Source organism: Ascidia mentula, chromosome 9 (genome assembly GCF_947561715.1).
Source record: "Ascidia mentula chromosome 9, kaAscMent1.1, whole genome shotgun sequence".
In the NCBI taxonomy this organism is placed as follows: domain Eukaryota; kingdom Metazoa; phylum Chordata; class Ascidiacea; order Phlebobranchia; family Ascidiidae; genus Ascidia; species Ascidia mentula.
The window spans coordinates 4,284,282-4,303,076 of NC_138574.1; the positions used below are offsets into that span (position 1 = coordinate 4,284,282).

An 18,795-nucleotide genomic window follows, 5' to 3' on the forward strand; every position below is an offset into this window, starting at 1 on the left:
AGTACAAGAGCCTTACATAAACAAGGGACCCTGAACCTATACCGCGATGAATGCCTCCGATGCACGTTTGCGTATGTTTCCATTATACTTTATTGACACTATATAACCGAGGGCCTGCAGCCTATTTGCGAGGGCTCGCATACTCGGGGGGGCTTTAACAACACAGTATAAAGCAAACTTGTTTGTTTGTTCCACCTTTCGCTTTGGTGTACGCATTATTTTGTCATGTATAGCGTTTATAACTCGGGTACGTAAGCGCCAGAATATAAAACACTACAAGAGACTTTTTGTTGTTGAATAAATGCAATTACAGTAATAACTAATAATGTTTCATGGTTGTTCCTAATTAACAAAGGTTGTAACTTATTTTGTTTTGTTTGTTGTATACTTTAATGTAGTGGTTCTCAACCTGAATTTTATCGCCTACCACATATTATTAAAAAAAATATGGCATAAATAAGTAAAGTAGGTAGCCTACCATCTTTAAAACTTTGTCTTGGTCGCATTGTATTGTTTGAGTAACAAGCCGTATGTGAGCGTATTTTCTAAAAAAGTTTCAAATGTTTAATGTAGATAGGTTATAGCGCCAAACATAGCCTATTTGTCAATTTTTTTTTCCGTACCACTTCGATGTCTTTCGCGTACCACCGGTTGAACTGCTCTAATGTAAGCCACACTGTTTGGACTGTCAGAAACTTATAATGTATAAGCAGCATGTGAACTTTGGTAGAATGGTAGAGATATAGGCTACCATCATTATTCGAAATTCCTGTGTGCAAACGGAGTTTGGTTACAAAAACTTTCATCGGAATATACGAATATCTCAAGAAAATATGCACACGTGTATTTAATAATAGCCTGCGTGCTTTTCTGACATTTCGCTTTTTTAATGTGGTTGCTCTCCATCGAGAGAACGTAGATATCCATGTATGGTTGTTTATAATTTTTTCGTAAATAAATTTATTCAAGCAATAAAAACACATTTTATTATAATTTATAGTGTTAGACCTATCAGACGTCCGGATTTGGTCGGAAACTTCGGATTGTTTAAGTTTATTAATTTTAGGCCACACCAGGATTAGAACACATATCTGTTGACGGTTACCGAGTGCTAAAAGGAAATGGCGCTATTGGTGGGAATTATAGATGGTAACCCTACTAATATAATTGCAACAAATGTTTTTATTTCGGCTGTAGTAAGCTTAGTACCGATTGTATAACATTGTGTACCTTAACAAGTTTCATCTCAAATAACATTTCTGTTTTGAATCAACAACACCAACACAGATGTTCCCAGAATAATCCCGCTTAAACATATGTCGCATTGTGGTTGCTATATGTGGGGTATTGAAAGGGACAGTTGCATCGACAGCCAAGGTCAAAATGGTTAACGAGCGAACGTCCTTTCCATTATAATCCTCGTCACCGGATTAACCGCCTGCCACAATCCGCGTAATGAGGTCACAATCGATAATTATTTCACTGTTGCTGGGCATTGCAAGGGACTCGCTAGTATCTAATTCCTTGGGGGCGATTGTGCTTACCGGGCAACGCGCTACGCCTTGCATTGTTCCGAAAACAATGGCGACCTAATGACAATCGCCGAAGATCGATTGCTCGGGTCTAGTAGAGTAATGACCGGTTCTTCAATTTCATTTGCGGACAAAATGAGTTTTTGTAGACGCTTATGTTATGATCTTTACATTACACCAAAATTGAAAACAGAATGCCTGATATTGATATATGACTGTCGCAAAGCACTTTTGACAAAAAACATGTGGCAAAAAAAGTCTATGAACATTGATCAAACCAGTTATTCGACCATTTACGTAAGGATTTTGACATTGCGTGAACCAGTCGACATTGAGTAAGGTCATACAGCAGCCGGAGATCTGTTAAATTCCACTCAACACCGGCTAGGCTTCCAGGCAACACACCAACTGGTTAATGATTAATTCATGGAAAGCGTTACCACAAACCGCAGAGCATAACCTTATGTGCTTGCTCTGTATCCAGATTATGGTTATGTAAACTACACATTTCGCAATGTTGCATGGGTTTGTCTGCCAAGCTGGTCGACATACTGGCCTTGTAGTCAATAAATGCACATGCATGTTCCAAAAGTTTAGTTTTATTATGTAATTGATTGTTCAAATTGCAACGAAATTAGATTTGAGAGTAGCACCGTTACAAAAACCAACAATAGTGAAACCCAAAAGAATTTTGCATTTGCCGAAAACAATAATAAAAAGGTTACTAAATTCACTTTTTAAAAGCACACAATAATACCGTAAGTTATAAATAAGTGGTTCGAGGTTGAAAAGGTGCATTAAACTGATACACTATGTATCAACAAGCTGAAGTGTTTTTGCATCTGTTATATGAGTTGGCTTAGAGATTGGTTAGCAAAGATGCATACTGTGTCATGGTGCCTTAGGTGGTGTAACAAATTACAAAAAATGAGGACATACGACACTTGCATGCATTAAAAACCCTATCTATTCGTTTAAAGAGCAACGGCGGTATTTTTGCGCTTCTTGTACCACACGGAGCCAAAGCCGCAAAGAGTGATTGATATACCAATTACAAGGAAAGAGCATAGAGCCCCCAGAAGTCCTCGGAGACGTATATCTAGGGGGACAAAAATATGTTTTAAATATTGTATCAACATCCAGTAATACTTCAGCCAAGTTTTTTATCACCCACCAAATTTATTATTTTCTAAGTTGACAACAATAGTTGAAACACAATATTGATCACATGGCCTACTGACCTTCACAAGTCGGTGATACTTTGGAAATATCGCCACAGTTTCCACAGTAGTTGGGAGCCAAACACTGCCCTGAACCACACCCTCCTTGGCAGATTGCTATGAAAGACAACTTGATGTTACTATAGTCACATTTTTTATTTTGTAATCAGGTTTTCTTGAAATTAAAAAAATGCATAATTAATGATTCCTTTTTAGCTTGACTTATTCTTTGAAATTAAATTTTTTAATAACGATCATATGTTTCAATCATGTTTAAGTTTCCTGACAATGTAGGTTTTTCAAATGCTTCCAAAATTACATTAAAATAGGAGGAAAAAGCTTAATATTTAATGAGTTAAATGTCCTTTTACCTTCATCACACTTTTGTCCAGTGTATCCACCTAGACAACCAGTGCTGCAATCACCAGTTTCGACATTGCAAACACGTGCTGTAAGAAAACAAATTGCAGTAGGTTATATTGGAAATAATTTGTCATTGGAAATAGTGATTGACTAACCTGTTGCTGGTACATTACTGTCAACATAACATTCACCACATACGTTCATGCAGTTTGGACCCCAGTGTTTGGGAGAACATTCAGTTGCATTTTGTGCAGTGATAAACTCTGTTAATAACAAGATGATTTTTATTGAGACAGTATATACATATTAAAAAACAAACACAAAAAAAATGTATGAGGATTTATTATAAGAACTAATCTATCAAATAATTGTTCTACTGTTAATGAAACTATGTATGTGGCAGCACAATGTTTTTTGTTTATTGTGCAACTTGGTAAAATTAAATGACTTTAAATAAAAAAAGCAGAAGCTAGTACTACTGATGATGAACCAAGTATAGGTTTGAAACGTTTACATAAAATGATTAACAGCATCTTAGCTTTGGCTTTTTTATTCAAAGTTATTAACTCCACTTATTTTGCACCCAAGTAAATGACTTTATGTAAGCAAGTTTAAAAACAACTAATGGCAACCTGCAAAGAAATTACACATCACATTGTGTTTGTATCACTTACCAAAAATAGTCAAAAGGGTAATTACAATCAAAAGTTTCATCTTTTTCTTCTAAATTCCGATTTGAAGAGTTTAAAATTAATTTTCTAAAGTGAAATAGTAACCTACGAACCAAAACAAAACAACATTAGAATACAACCTAGCACACGAATACCGTGTGGTGAAATCAACTAGAACCTCAGACAAGCTGCACCATTAAAGAAACGCCTTCCTATTCTCGACTCGCTTGGCTCGAGTAATTTGCCGAAGCAGCAAAAAAGGTTGAGGTTATTTTCCACTGACCTCCTTAACGCGATGCTATTGGTGGAAACTCACTCACGTGCCCATGAACTTACACGGCAAGTAGGGTTGAAAAAAGAAAATATATTCATTATCGCTTATGCGTTCACATTCACAAATTTTCACAAATTCATGTGAAAAGCTAGGTATAAGCACGAATAGTACAACCAAGTAAAAAATTACCAGACAACGTTTGTTATAAAATTTTCGAACAGAATTGTTAAACTTACTATACACATATCCAACCTGGTAACAAGAGGTAACTTAAAGCAACGACTTATACCATGTTTGAGTAAATACTCTTGATGCTAAAGCGAAACGTACAAATGCCTGGAAGGACTTATGCCAAGCGACTGGCAAATCATTATGTTCTAACTTGCCCAGCTTTCTGGTTTAACGAGTGTCGCCTACTTGACGTTTCATCGACGCAAGACAAACGTGTTGATGAGATTGTTGATATAATTAATTTCCTATTAGACCTATAGACAGCTGGATCGGAGGTTACTCTTAGTTCAGTTGCTAAATTGGGCCAAACTTTGGTGAAAGCTAGACTTGTTTTGATCTAACCCTTTTCCATAACTTTGGGTCTTAAGTAATTACCCATACTTTTCTCTTGGTGTGCATTCGTATTTAATTTATATTTTCTCTTCAAGCTCAAAACTTATTTTGTCTTTTTCCAGAAAATAATATTTTTTTGGAGAATAATTTAAATTTAATTTCGGTAGATGGCGCTTTCGAGTAAGTTCGGTATAAATAAATATACGATCGGTTTGTTCTCCAGCCAGAGCCGTTCCTGGGGTTTGCTGCTTATTGAATGTACATCAAAAACTTATTCTCTTATTAAAACAAATTAATGAAGTCCATGAATGCCCGGCAGGGATGTCAAGTAATTAGTGTCAAACGTTCATTTCTTTCAGAAGGGGTTTACAACTGTATCAACTTTTAGTGGTTTTATTTTTTGCTTTTGATTTTGTAATTATAAGAAAGGCAAACATTTTGTATTGTTACATACACCACAAAATTTGTATGTCACACTTTCCCTACTTTTGTTCACGGCGTAGTGGCGTCGAAACATTTTAATGTAATTCAACCCCAACAAGCTACACGGTTCAACCGATGATGCGGAATTTGGAATTGAATCGAGCTTTTAACAAAACGTAGCCGCGTAACAACGCCCATACTCAAGGGTTCTGTCTCACTTTTAAACGAACTGACTCAACAGTTTCTGAATAAAACCGTGACGTTTTCTCTGCGGTTCTTAAAGGTAGCTGGAATTCAACTTGTGCTTCGACAGCAGTTTTCTGAAGTTTAAAGCTAGTAAAAGTGACGTGTAGGTGTTTAAACATCAACTACAAGACGAAATAATGAGGTCCTTTTAGTGTCAAATCTACAGGCGTTATGTACATCGGTGATATGTTCGGTTAGGCCTAAATCATATTTGTTGATGAGATTTTTGTATATTACTGTTGTGTTGAGTAAGCAATAAAGCGCATTTAATAACCGACCTACTTAATTGGAGCCTCCGACCAATAAACAATGTGACTCAACTTAGATGATGTAATAATTCGTAAGTTATTTGAACTTCTGAAGTATTTCAGTTAGAACAGCATGTTAGATAAGTGTGGTTTTATGTAATTTAGTTCAAAACAAGTTAAGAAAACTGTTTGTTTATCATTGCCGATAAATACCACCATAAATTTAACGATTGGTATTTCCCTATTACATGCACCTGTGTAATAAGAAAATTAACGCAAAACACTAGATTAAGGCCACTTACGTAAGAAATAGGAGTGTTCTGAGAAGCTCTCAAAATTTTGCTAAGTCACCTCATAATGCTTTTCAACTTGAGCCGTCTGCCGGATTTTACGGGCGTCTGGCCGCGTGACATTTATTCTGGAACCACCTTCGAATTGTTCGAGCAAGCTTTGCATAAAGAGAGCTAGAGGAGTGCACATAACAGACGATATGATTCAGCATTTTTACTTGCGCAGGGTAGGAGATCTCCTCTACTTAAACATGCTTAGCGCTCCACAAACATATCAGATATAAATGATAAATATAATCGGATGTAGTAGATATGAATATTAAGCTATACGATGTATATTGCAGTTTATTAGGACAGTTCATTGAAGGTAAACCCACATAAAAAGAGAAAATTTACATGTTCCGACTCATTTCGAGCCCTGCAGCGTGGTGCTACGCAACACCGGCAAAAGCTACTACGCGACGATGCTGCGCGCTTATAAAAAGGTACGATCAGCCGAGGTTCGAGCGTGTTAAAGCGGCTACTCTGTTGTGTGAACTGCGTGTTACGCGATTCCGGTAGTGTTTCGCATGGCTAAAATGTGTTTAAAATTTAGGTTGAGATTCGATCTTAGTGACTTCACGCAAATCATAATTTTTTTTTCAAACCAGATTTTTTTACGTATTGTGCTGGCTACCGCTTACTCAAACTGCGGCTATTTCGACAGGAAGTGCTGTAGTTGGACATTTTGGTCACAAGAATTTTCTTAAATCAGTTTAAAACCGCCGAAAATTTTCAAGATTTACTCAGCGAAATGTCAATGGAAGGTGAACGCGCGGAAGTTGCACGTGTGATGGCAAGTCACGCCAGCGTGGTTCATGTGCATACTGGAAACATAATCAATTGGAATCTGCTGAAGAAGCACAAATTTCATCAGAGTATGACATCAACAGATGAGGTTTGTTGAGCGATGTCCAACTGATAGACGTATTGGTAAAATATATGTATATGTTTACCCCAAAAATATTCTGAGGAACTTGGTTCACACTTTTGTGTATTTGCAGCTGATGGATTCTCTACACAGCGCAATGGAGTCTTGGGTTGGGAACATTAGTTTGGATCCAATGAATATACCGGTAAGCCTTCTGTTTGAAAAATATGTTACATAAATAATATATGATATAGGTCATAAAAACCTTGGGTATTGCTTAATGTGGCGCAATACTACATTTGCAAGGTTTTAAATGTAGATCCCGTTTGCAAACTTACTGCCTGGTATAAAATTTTTATTGTATATTTTAGGTAGATGAACTACCACTAACATTATGTGTATACTTTGTTGCAATGGGGATAAACCGGTGTAGAATATGTATGCCAACAAAGTTGGCTACAGGTTGGATATAACATATTTATTTCTGTAGGAGCCTCAAAGTGTTTTGGATGTCTTTAATCAGGAATTAAACAAATCCATTGATCCTGATCGTCGTGAAAGCTTGAAACTATCCATTAAATTGTTTGTTTATGACTGGCGTCCAGAACTAATAAGACAAGCTGTGGATAGAGGTATCTGTGCTAAATTAACATTGCCATAACATATTACTATATGTCCAACAATACCTAAAATAGGTTCTGCATTAAAAATATGTTGGGAGAAAATTGTACAATTAAAAACTATTCTGGTCACCAACTATGATCTCCCTTCATTGGAAATGATTAATGAACTTTTTCTAAGTGAGACTTATGGGCGCCTATTCTTATCTGTTTGTTAGGGGTAGATTGTCCAAAGCCAAACAACACTCCCATTTTTGCGCCAAAAATTTATAAAAAGTTCTCATACATGTGATGTTTGAGTAGCTTGTTTTATCTTGACTGGTGTAGTAGTAAGTGTTTACAGTGAGCAAACAAACTGGTATTGGCCAAAGTTTGGGGCGTTCTCAATGTTACCATCGGTCAAGAGAGATGCAAACGCAATTTTTTGCACTATCATGAACAACTCAAAAGGCTCTTTCTCATAGTATTTCCTCACTCAGAAAACATCTTTGCTCTGGTTAATTATTGAACAATACAATGTGTGCTACACACACTTGAAGGAGGAAGTGCAACAAAAAGTAAATGGTTGGCAAATGCCAAAACTATCTCAAATAGCTTGCAGCACCACACATACAATCACTGCTAACTCAGTTACCGGATATTTTATAAATAATCCTTCTTTAAAAAAAATCAATATATTCTCTTCAAGTGCAGTAGTTCTTCACCTTTTCCTGTATTAATACCCCTGGTTAAACACTACTGGGCCAGTGGTTTATTCTGTTGCAGTTGGTTAAACATTATGTTTTTTTAGTGATCCATGGCTTGGGAGTGCAAAAGCTAGATACCCTGATGGTGTCATTCCCGATTCAGCCCCCATCAGCACTTGATGCCCTTAACCTCAATCTTAATGCTCCTGTAATTGACTTGGAGAAAGTGAAGGTATATATTAACTTTTGATACATTGGTTAACTCTCTAGTTGGTGGTAGTTTTCTGAGGCTCATCAGTAATTTAAACAAACACAGTTAGTTACGATAAATATGTCATATTTTTACTGAACATTTGCCAACCTTTTTCCACAATACCCAAAAGTAATTTTTTGTTATGCCACTTTTGTTTGTTAAAGAAATAAAACTTTGTGCAGAGAATATATCATCATAGAAGCTTACATTGCATTAAGATCTGAGTATTGCAAATTAATTAAGGCTCTGAACACTTGAATTACTTTGTCCTTAAAAAAACCTAAAAATAGGACACCTCTGAAAAAATGGACATGTTGTAGTTTTTGCTTATTAAGCAAATAAGTGTATCGAAGATGTCTATTTGAATAAGAACTGAAGATGCTTATTTTAGCGAAACATGTTTCCTTTTAATAATAAATGCGTTTTGACACGAGGTTATTTTATATTGTATTTCTGTATTTGATATAAAATCACACAATTCATTATGGCGGTAGAGAAAATGTCTTGCACGGTTTTGGTAATGAGTGCCCTTGTCAGCAGTCAAAGGTCAACCTCGTATAAAACACCGACGTTGGAATTGCTGTCGTAAACGTGCAGTTCCCTTTTCTTGACAGCCCGTCTATAAAGAACTGGAATCAACGGTGGACAGTGGACACGTGACCAGCATCGGCGTCTGTGACTTTGACCGCGCGTGCTTGGACCAGCTCTACCAGTGGGCAAGGGTAAGGTGTTATCTTACGTTCGACTCCAGGCGACCTTGCATGCTTGAGACGCCCCAAATTGCCTTTCGCTGAGACTGCAATGTTCCGCTCCAGCGAGCAGGAATACATTAATCATGCTGGGGTTGTGTAACGTGGGAATTATGCAAGTCCCCCGGGCAACAAACGAAATTACCTGTTGCTCATAGCATGAAATTGGACCACAAAGTGTTTTTTTTATCAAACGTGCGAAACCATGGGAAAAGCGCCAACGACTAATGTTTACACGCAAAACAATGATAACCACGGTTTCTTGGGCATAAATCGGTTGTGAACAAAAATTAGAGCTCAAGTGCTTTCACGTAAAACTAGCCGATTTCTCTTTGCCAAGGCTATTATGTCACAATGCACGACTGTTACGTCATTTTCCCGAGAATTCGGTTTTCTGTGTAAACGTATAGGATTGCGGTTGTCGGTCACATTTCGGAGGAACTATTTTTGCTTACAGGAGCGCTTTGTACAAACAATGCTGGTGCAGTGCTGTTACCTATTTGCGTGTAACCCTTCAAGATAACACAATTCTGCCTTTAAGGATATCTGTGAACATTCGTTTTATATGTTCCACACGACTGGTGTGTCCCAAATAGTTATGAAAAAGGTAAATTTAGTAAATTTTTAGATCTCATTTAAGAAGTCTCACTTAGTATATGAAAACACAATCGTGTATGTCATCCCTGTAAGTTCAATCGTTACGGTAAAAATTTTTTTTCAATTTCAACCCTGGTTACGACGTACATGGCACGGAAACCGATAAAACCATCAGGGTTACGTGGAAACGTTTCAATAACTGTAAAGATATAAAAGCAAAACATCAACATTTTGTAAGAAACGTATACTGCATTGCTTTTGGTCCACAGAAAATGACTCAAACACGTAAAGTTTGTCAGCCAGAAAAACTAGGTAGGTCATATTGCTGCCATGATTCAGCATATATTTGTGCACGTTACAATACTAACATTAAAACTACATGTCATTCTTTTCCGGCGGTTTTCATTGTAACACCTTTCAGCTCCTCTTTCATCTGCAGACAATAGAGCGACGCGATATGGTTGTTTTATCAATTGGAATGCGCTTTGTACGTACTTTAAGGTGTAGGTGTGCTAGTGCCTCGTCATTTCTCCGCGCGTGTTATGTCTTGAATTAGGTTTGCTGTAACAACCCGCAGATCTGGGCGCACACGTTTGATTTTCCACAGTGTTTGTTTAGAGGTGACCTATATAACAGCAACATAACATATGTACAAGGTTACCATCCGACGATCAGACTACATAAAAAAATAAGCACGTTGCTTTAAGATAGCGAAATGGTAAGAACTTTTTTTGCCAAAAGTTTTTTTTATCAGTAACGTTGACCAACTTTCGAGGCTGTTATCAAATTCGAATTCATTTGCGGACAACTTGATACGTTTCCGCCACACGAATATTCTTCCGCATGAACAACAGGCCAAATGTTTTGAAAATAGCCTTTCAGATTTGCGAAACCAAGCACACAAATCGAAGCGTAAAAACGCCTCTTGGTTGACAGGCGCGTGGTAATAACCATTTGTACTAATCGTGACCCAACAGCGCCTTCCGTAACTCCTACACATATTTAGTCCAACAGACCCAACGTTTAGTTAATTATGCACCTTGCTTGAATGATTCAGAACTATTCACAGTTGTTGACCTGGTCTGCAACCTTTGGTGTGAACAGGAAAAGCTCGAGAATTGGCGCATTGTCAAGTTTCGTAACCCTTACTATGCAGCGGAAACTTTGCACAAAGCTGCGTGTAAATTCCTTCGACAGCCACACGTTTATATAGGCGTGGCTTGGTGGGTGACTTTTACTGCAAAGATAAACAGTGTTTGAGTTGAACGTCCTTTTGAACTTAACGGAGCTGTGAAATGCGAAGTTCCGCTGGTAGAACTTTGTTGCTGTGTCACGAACTTCCGTGGCTTTGTGGAGCGGGGATATTAAGATGGGCTTGTTTAAACTAACCGGTTACGACCTGCTGAGGTGCTGTGTGTTGAGGCATATGGATGTGCAACAACGGACCATGGGATTAAATTTACTTTGTTTTACTTTCAAGGTTACGATTTGATCGCTCCGTGTTTTTCAATTGAAATATAAAATACGTTGCAACAAAAGGGAAAAAAGCCTTTTCCCAGTGCGCTTATTTTCTAAACTCGCCAGAAGTTTTGCAAACTATGCATAGCTACCGAAAACGGTAATTTTGTTGGAATTGCGCACACACTGATTAAATGACAGTAAGCGCTACGAAGAAAGGAAATTGCGACAAATGCCGTGTCTTAAACGCATGACAGGAACCACCTAAAATATTTGTCACTTTTCTTGGCTTGTGCAGTGGACCGGAATTCATCGAGTCACGGTCGCCTGATATGACTCAGCGACTTTGCCTTGTTTATGTTTATTATAATTGGTTTGGTGAAACGGATAGAGCGCTCAGAAGTACGCGCGGAATGCACAGCAAAATTGACACTTTTATATTTTATCTGTATGGCTATAAGTTATCATCAACATTTAAATTATCATGCATCGTAAATTATCGTGCCTCAGGCTCGTATAAATCGTTTTCGGACAAGGCTCATTAATGATGTAGTCAATTTCTAGGGTTCTTTCGCAATTTACAAACGCAACGCAATAAACACCAAAATCCGAATTCCACGTTTTGTTTGCAATATGATTTTTTCGACAGATCAAACCTGCCATAAACCAGATCAATCTAACCAACTGCTGTGCTGTCCCAAACGACCTCATACAGTACTCGCGCGAACACAGCATCCAACTATTATCCCACAACGACGCCCCAGGTAAATGTTTTGTTACTTCTAACCTTTCATGTCGTTACTGTATTTGACCATAAAACATTCCTCTGTTTTGCATCGAGTATCGTAATTTTGTGAGGTCACGTTTAAGCTTGCACCATGAGTCGGCACATTCCTTTCAGGCGCTTTTGTGGCCAAATGCTATTTGCCGTGGCCGCCCAGCCTACGGGGATATACACAAGATTACATTTATAAATGCCACTTGAGTATTACTAGTGCTGTTTGCAGGAATTTCTATTAGATTGGAAAAATACGGGTATTGGTTTATTAGGCGCCTTACTTGGATAGATCTGTGGCCTAAAGTTGGTAATAAATGTCAAAATTCGCTGTAATCTTATTCGGTTAAGTGCACTATGCAACAAAGCGACTTTTTTTTGAATGGATTTTGCATGAATTTGAAATACCATCATTAAACTTAAAACAGAGATGTATTTTTTTGCGTTTGATGCCTCCTCAAAATGTCAAATAAGCAAAATGAAAGACACGGATTTCCCCCGCAGGCAGCACACCGTTTAAAAATTGCTCGGTCATGTTTTTAAAGTGTTCGACCTGGCATCCGAAGAATCTGTAATTACGCACTTGGCGAAACTTGCCATTGTGCGTTTCCTGGGAGAAGCCATTATGTCGTTGCCTACGGGCAGAAACGTGACTAAGTAATAATGAGAAATGTGACTTTGCAGAAATTCTGTCGGCGCAAAATTTGCAAAGTTTTATGGCAGAAGCAATCGATGACGTAGATTCTTCCAGTTGGAACCCAGCGTTTATTGCAAGGTAAGGCTGGTAACTTTGTTTTGTTGGTTTTAAATTTTGATAATACTAGGCTACTTAGGTATTGCCGTAATTTCCATTTTACTTGGGTCGATTTTTTGCCCTCATTGATGTTTAAAAAAGTAATGTTTCTCCAATATTTGACACAGTTTTAAAGATTTAACCACCATACGATAATATGTCAATTAATAAACGGAGCCTATTGCACAATGCTAAGAGAAATGCTTTTTTGCAGATATTCAGTCCTTGTACGCAATCGGGGCATTGTTCACTCCAAAGGTTATTTGCTCGCCGCCGAAAGAAGACAAGACTCTGGAGACGAATCACACAACTACAGGTTCTTCTGATCCATGACTGCCCAGTCCGACTTTCCAAAATGTATCCTGTGCATTGTGGCAGTCTTTTTTCACTTTTCTACCGCAGCAGTTAGGCATCGGTTATTTTGATTGTGACGTAACAATTCGTCCCGGATAAAACTTAAGCTGCGCATTATCGCGTCACAAAACGATATATAGCGTAATATTTGTCGCGCATTTTTCTTGCGCGTTAAATGACCTGGGTACATGTTTTTTGCCTCAACCCTTATTCGGGCTTGTGATTGGTTAGGTTAGTCACGTGAGTCGTCCAATTGAGGTTAACTTATTATTTTTTGTATTTGGGCGCAAAAAATCTGTTGCTTTCTGCGTTCACATTACATTAGGCCTGTTTGTCTGATCACAAAACAGTGAACTTAAATACTAAGGTTGCAAAATCTAGTTCCGGCCCAAATTTTGTTTCGCCAAATTCGCCCACTTCCTGTTATATAAGGTTGTGCTTCGTACGTGTCCTGATCGCCATTTTCTCGTGAAGGTATTGTTGTATTGCAATTGCAGTCAATTCCGTAGCGCGTCTAAAGTTCCACCTACGTTTCTGTGTTCCAGAACCCATTTGCACTAAAGTCAGCGCATGATTGACAGTTTCATTTTTGTGTCGCCGTGTAGCGATTTCAGCGTTTGACTCACGAGGACCAGTTTGCGTATAAGCCGTTTACAATGTGCTACATACCGTCGGTAATGTCAGTTTCTTTGCTTGTACATTACTTGTATGCCCAACGTAACTCGTCCCTGTACATTGCACTTTGGCCATTTTTGTATGACATCACTAAAACTGGTTTGTGACGTCACGCCTTCTTTTTGCTCCGAGATTTGCATGCATTTTTCTACCGTTTTCTGTTCTTTCCAATGATTTGTAAAATCAGGGCGCTGTAACATTAAAAATTGCTATTGAGACTAACGAATAATGCGGGACGAAATGTTACATTTGTTCAAAAATTCTTTTCTAAACCTTTTCCGTTTGTTTATGCAATTACCCTGTAATGTACAGGTTTTTGTTAATCTGGCAGTCGCAAGTATTATTGACTTCGCAATGGAAAGTAACAAATGTCACGTTTAACTTCTTGGTTTTGTCCTTGGACCTTTTGTATTTTCATCACAAAAATTCATCCGCGTGGCATTATTTCGGTCAGGCGGCAACTATTGCCTCAGTCACGTAGCTTGCACGCCGCACGCGCATGACTGGCGCGTGATCGAGGCGTGCTCGTACGCGTGACATAAATTTTCGCTTGTGGCGTCACTGATTTGGTGTGTGAAGGGTCTTCTTCCGCCGCTTCTATGCATTCGGCCTAACATCACTAACCAGTGGAGATGCTTTATCGTATTCAAGCTTCAATAAAATGTCGCCCATGTTTGTATACAAGATTGTGTGTTTAAGTAAATTACGACAAGCGAAATATCTTCAATTTTTGAGATTGGTTTTCACCAGGTTGACCTATAGGGCCAATACTTAACGCATAAATAGACTGCATGCGAGGGTCTGAAAGTGTGAATAAAAAATTTTGTTATTTACAGTGCTTTATGGAACCAAAAGCATCACAGTGCTCTAACCGGAAGAACCCATTTACAACCTTAATTTGCGCATACTTAATGCTTTCAACAAATTACCAGTGGTACGACAATCACGTAATTGAAATAAGCAGAATCTGGTATGACGAACTTGGAAGTGGCTAATGCTCCAGGCAGCAAATTCATGTTACGTGACTGGAGAAAAATTCATTGTAACGTTAACTCTGATCACGCAGCCACCGTATTTATCATTAAACTTTTATAGCATATCCGCAACGTTACCACTACACAACAAGCTGGGTTTTACGTGTTGACGTTCGCCCGGGCTGCCATACCGTGCTAATTTCTAGCTATTATGACACATAAATTGATCTGTTTCAGCATCAAAAAGCAGTGTGCTTATTTTTTATTTGGCCGATGGTATAACCCTAGAAACAGATCTCTTGGCACCTCCAACCTCAGCGCTTTGCCGCACATTAGTCTTATTTGTGTATCAACATATATCTATTACCAGAGCTTTACATTATTGAATATATCTCTCACAATAAATTAAAAAATATCTAAATGTTAAAACGCAGCGTGGTATTATCTCGAGATTCCTGAGGATTGAGGGTATTTCGGCGAATTAACCACAGGCCGTCTTTATATAGACTCTCCTACAGACAGCCTAACCACAGAGCAAGGGTGAATTTCACAATCGAAGCAAAGATGTGACGTATGTGGACAATTTTTAAATATGACTGAGCTGTCAGTAGAGCAGGGAATCGTTTCGTTTTCTGGTGTGGTTTTGTTGCACAACATGTTATTTTCAGTTTTAGGAATAACATGTTAAGAAACGTGACCGGGTCTTGATTGACTCTGGGAATTCAAACACTGTTGCAACCACGATTCAAGAGTAACTTTACGACAGTTAAACATTGTATTAGTTTGACCCGATAAAACATGCTTTTCCACTTTTTGGCCACAGATTGAAACCGAGGCCATCTGAAAACAATTTAAGTAGTTACGCAGCAGTCTAATTACTGCCATTTTGTAAAGGGTGTATGTGCTCCTCTCCAGCGACATCACGTGGCAAATAGTAACCTAACCCGATCGAAGCGTTATATTTTTGAAATGTATTGGTGCCTTGTGATTTGTTTGAACGTATGTAACACTCACATTTAATTGTATAAGCTGCAGACAGATGGCCACTGTTTCGACCTAAAAAGTCTTATCACTTCAGTTGGTGTGGCTATCAGACGTTTGGTCAGCAAAGTCGTCTGATAGTCATACCAGCTGCAGGCTGCACTGATGAGACCTTTTTGGCCGAAACAGTGGCCATCTGTCTGCAGCTTATACAATTCATATTATTGGCTCCACTTAACTTACATTTAAGTTTTATTTTAAGTTGGATACAATCAAACAGCTGTGAGAAAATATGGCTTGAAACGCGTCAAAACATATGAAACTTCAGGCATAATATTACGTAGGTGTGAATTAACAGTTTATAACACGAGCGAACCCTGCGAATTTACGCAGCCTATGCGTGACTATTTTAATGTGGGTCTTGAAACACACTGAAAAGTGGATATTTACAAGTACATGATCAAAGTATTACGGATTCAAAGCAATTTTTAATAATTTTTCGCAATGTTATTTTGCACAATATACTTACATTAGACCACCTCCAAACTACACACCACCAGTTAATATAAAATAAAACTAGGGGAAAATTGGTTGAGTTTATTGCAGTAAGAGGCATGGCACCATTTTCATGAATAGAATACATTGTACACATGATTTCAATGAGTGCAGTGACACCATTGTATATGTACTACACACATGTATCTAATGTGATGTTAATTGGGTTAGTTTACATAATAACACCAAATGGCATATGTAACACACAGTAATTGCACAATGGTAATAAATGTACTAATTAAAAGCTTTATACTTTATATTATTAATACTTGGGACACAAACTTTCTTTAATGGATGATATTGACTAAAGCTGTAATTACAAAAAATCAGCACTAAGGCAGTAAAATACATGCTATGAACACAAATGCAACATGAAGTGACTTTAAAGTAACCACAAAAACAGTGAAATTAAGCAAACACTGAGTACCCATTTTACCGACATACAATATACATTTAAATAAACGCACCAGTTCTTTAAAGTGCTCAATAGTTACAGATAGGCAGCATAGTGCCTAATCCTAAAACTTATCCATGAAGAAAAGTGACACTTTGTTGCAAAATAAGACAAATGCATCAGGTTTTGAAGAAGCATTTCAGGTTTTCTGAAGGCAAAGAAAATAACCTTTGCTTTTGACGATCTCTCTGAGACGTACAACAGTTGAGTACCTAAACATAAACAAATCACATTAACCGCACATAGTGTATTTTTATCAACTATTTCAAACTTTTTTGCAAAAGTGACCCTAGTGTTGAAAATATTGTATTTTGCACAATTCTTGTGACCCAAGCATAAAAGTCATGCAGTGAGTTTAACACAACAAACAACAAAAGTACTACAACACCAATATTCAATAATCATTATTTTGTTTACTTTACTTTACTTGCAACAAGCAAACCAAAAAAACTTTCAGGCAACCCAACTTTGGGTCAATGGCATGAATCATGAATCCTTACCTTGCTAAATAGCTTGCATGCCACTTTCCATCATTATTCAAAGTGGAAAGTATATGGTCCAGTGTTTCCTGTGGTAGGATTTCTTTTTGATCATTGTGGGTTATAAGGTTAATGTGGTTTTTGCTGGCAAATGCTGTCAGGTCTTTTGGCGGCGTACAACAATTTTTCAAATTTATTTGGTTTTTCACTGGCTTGATCTATAGACAAGCAAAAAGTATGTTTTCAATCCTGGGATTATCTTTATCCATATAAAACAATTCAAAACATCATTTTTTTAGGATTTTATTTTTTATCTAACTTTAAATTTAAATCAGATTTTAACCAACAATATTGGCTGATAAAAATTGACCTTTGCATTGTTATAAAGATCTTGAAGACTTTCTGCATCAAAATCACTAACACCTAACTGCTCAACCAATCCTTCGTTAACCAATCTCTCCATCATCTCCCAAACAGCCTGAAAAGTATAGCAACAAAAACCATTTATTTTAACAGTTCCATTGAATGACTCAATGTTCTGTTACCTTAATTTTGTGATATGGAACATTTTGAAAGGTGTCAAAGTTTTCTTCAGTCTTGGGTAAAGAAATGGTTACGGAGTCAACCTTCTTACACTTCAATTCCTCAATAACTGGAACAGAAAAAGTACTTTATGACTTTATTAGAAATTTGATATGTAATTTAGCACTGTGAGATGTGTGTATGTGCAAAATTTATAAGACAACCTTTGTGTTACAGTCAATGCTCCAGGCCCTAGCATAAGGTAACAAAAAAAATCACTTGATAGATGTAATACCATTTTTCACGGCATGTTCTACTGTTTCAGGATTGGTGTTCATCAGAAAAACCTTCAACAAAATTTTGAGTTCCTTTACAGCATTGACATCAATTGCATTATCTTCACAGGATAAGTACAGTTGGTCAGGAGTAAGCTGAACAAAAAATACAATTATTTTTAGAGTGCAAAATAAACCGATTTCCCAAGTACTGAACTTTTTTGGGTGATATGTAATTAAACAAATATGTGCTAACCTGGTGGGATACACACTCCCCTGAATTAATCCAATTTTCCAAAGTACCACAAAAGGAATGGCAGACCTAAATAACAGAATTAGTATGTAAATAATATGGTGCGACCCACCAATGGGTTGCGAAGCTAATTCATGTGGGTGGCAAAGAATTTCTAAACTTGATCTGATAATGCAAGCTCAAGTTTCGCATTAATAGTAAATTGCATGTGTATACATTGTTTCTTTTCTCATTAAATTGTTTTTCATTCGTTTAGTCACAACTTGTTGGGGGTCGCACAATAAACTTGCATTAAAAGTGGGTCGCAACTGAAAAAGGTTGGGAAGCACTGGTCTGTAAGAACCACATCCACATAGCCTATAACTTGAAACAAAACTCTCACCTCTTCCGAATTGGAAAGTAATTTAAGCAGAATGTTTCCGGAATAGATAACAATTGATTTGCATTGTGTAATTACATTTTTTCGACTCTGTGCGTCCATGACCAAAATTAGTTACAACGTTTTAACAAATCAAATACAGAAGCATGGAAGCTATCGTGCTGAGTAATCAGATGTGACGTTGCAAATTTGACTTCCGCGTATAAAAAAAAGGGTCTAAAA

At 37.5% G+C, this 18,795-nt stretch overlaps 3 protein-coding genes across 3 annotated transcripts; 1 reads left to right on the forward strand and 2 right to left on the reverse strand.

Annotated features, from left to right (window-relative positions):
- Positions 1–2,115: 2,115 nt before the first annotated feature.
- LOC145914085 (uncharacterized) lies at positions 2,116–3,893 on the reverse strand. Its single transcript, XM_083001861.1, has 5 exons — positions 3,790–3,893; positions 3,271–3,378; positions 3,124–3,201; positions 2,774–2,869; positions 2,116–2,631 (listed from the first exon to the last, which is right to left on the reverse strand). The coding sequence occupies exons 1-5, from the start codon at positions 3,827–3,829 to the stop codon at positions 2,507–2,509; spliced, it is 447 nt and encodes a 148-aa protein (XP_082857987.1). The 5' UTR covers positions 3,830–3,893; the 3' UTR covers positions 2,116–2,506.
- Positions 3,894–6,498: 2,605 nt separating this feature from the next.
- Positions 6,499–14,366, forward strand: LOC145913543 (glutamate--cysteine ligase regulatory subunit-like). The gene is made up of 8 exons (XM_083001249.1): positions 6,499–6,768; positions 6,875–6,946; positions 7,232–7,373; positions 8,152–8,279; positions 8,915–9,022; positions 11,754–11,868; positions 12,564–12,654; positions 12,887–14,366. The coding sequence occupies exons 1-8, from the start codon at positions 6,625–6,627 to the stop codon at positions 12,996–12,998; spliced, it is 912 nt and encodes a 303-aa protein (XP_082857375.1). The 5' UTR covers positions 6,499–6,624; the 3' UTR covers positions 12,999–14,366.
- A 1,888-nt stretch (positions 14,367–16,254) lies between these two features.
- Positions 16,255–18,699, reverse strand: LOC145914059 (glutamate--cysteine ligase regulatory subunit-like). Its single transcript, XM_083001838.1, has 7 exons — positions 18,577–18,699; positions 18,198–18,263; positions 17,962–18,097; positions 17,690–17,796; positions 17,515–17,622; positions 17,166–17,362; positions 16,255–16,877 (listed from the first exon to the last, which is right to left on the reverse strand). The coding sequence occupies exons 1-7, from the start codon at positions 18,673–18,675 to the stop codon at positions 16,805–16,807; spliced, it is 786 nt and encodes a 261-aa protein (XP_082857964.1). The 5' UTR covers positions 18,676–18,699; the 3' UTR covers positions 16,255–16,804.
- Between the last annotated feature and the right edge of the window lie 96 nt (positions 18,700–18,795).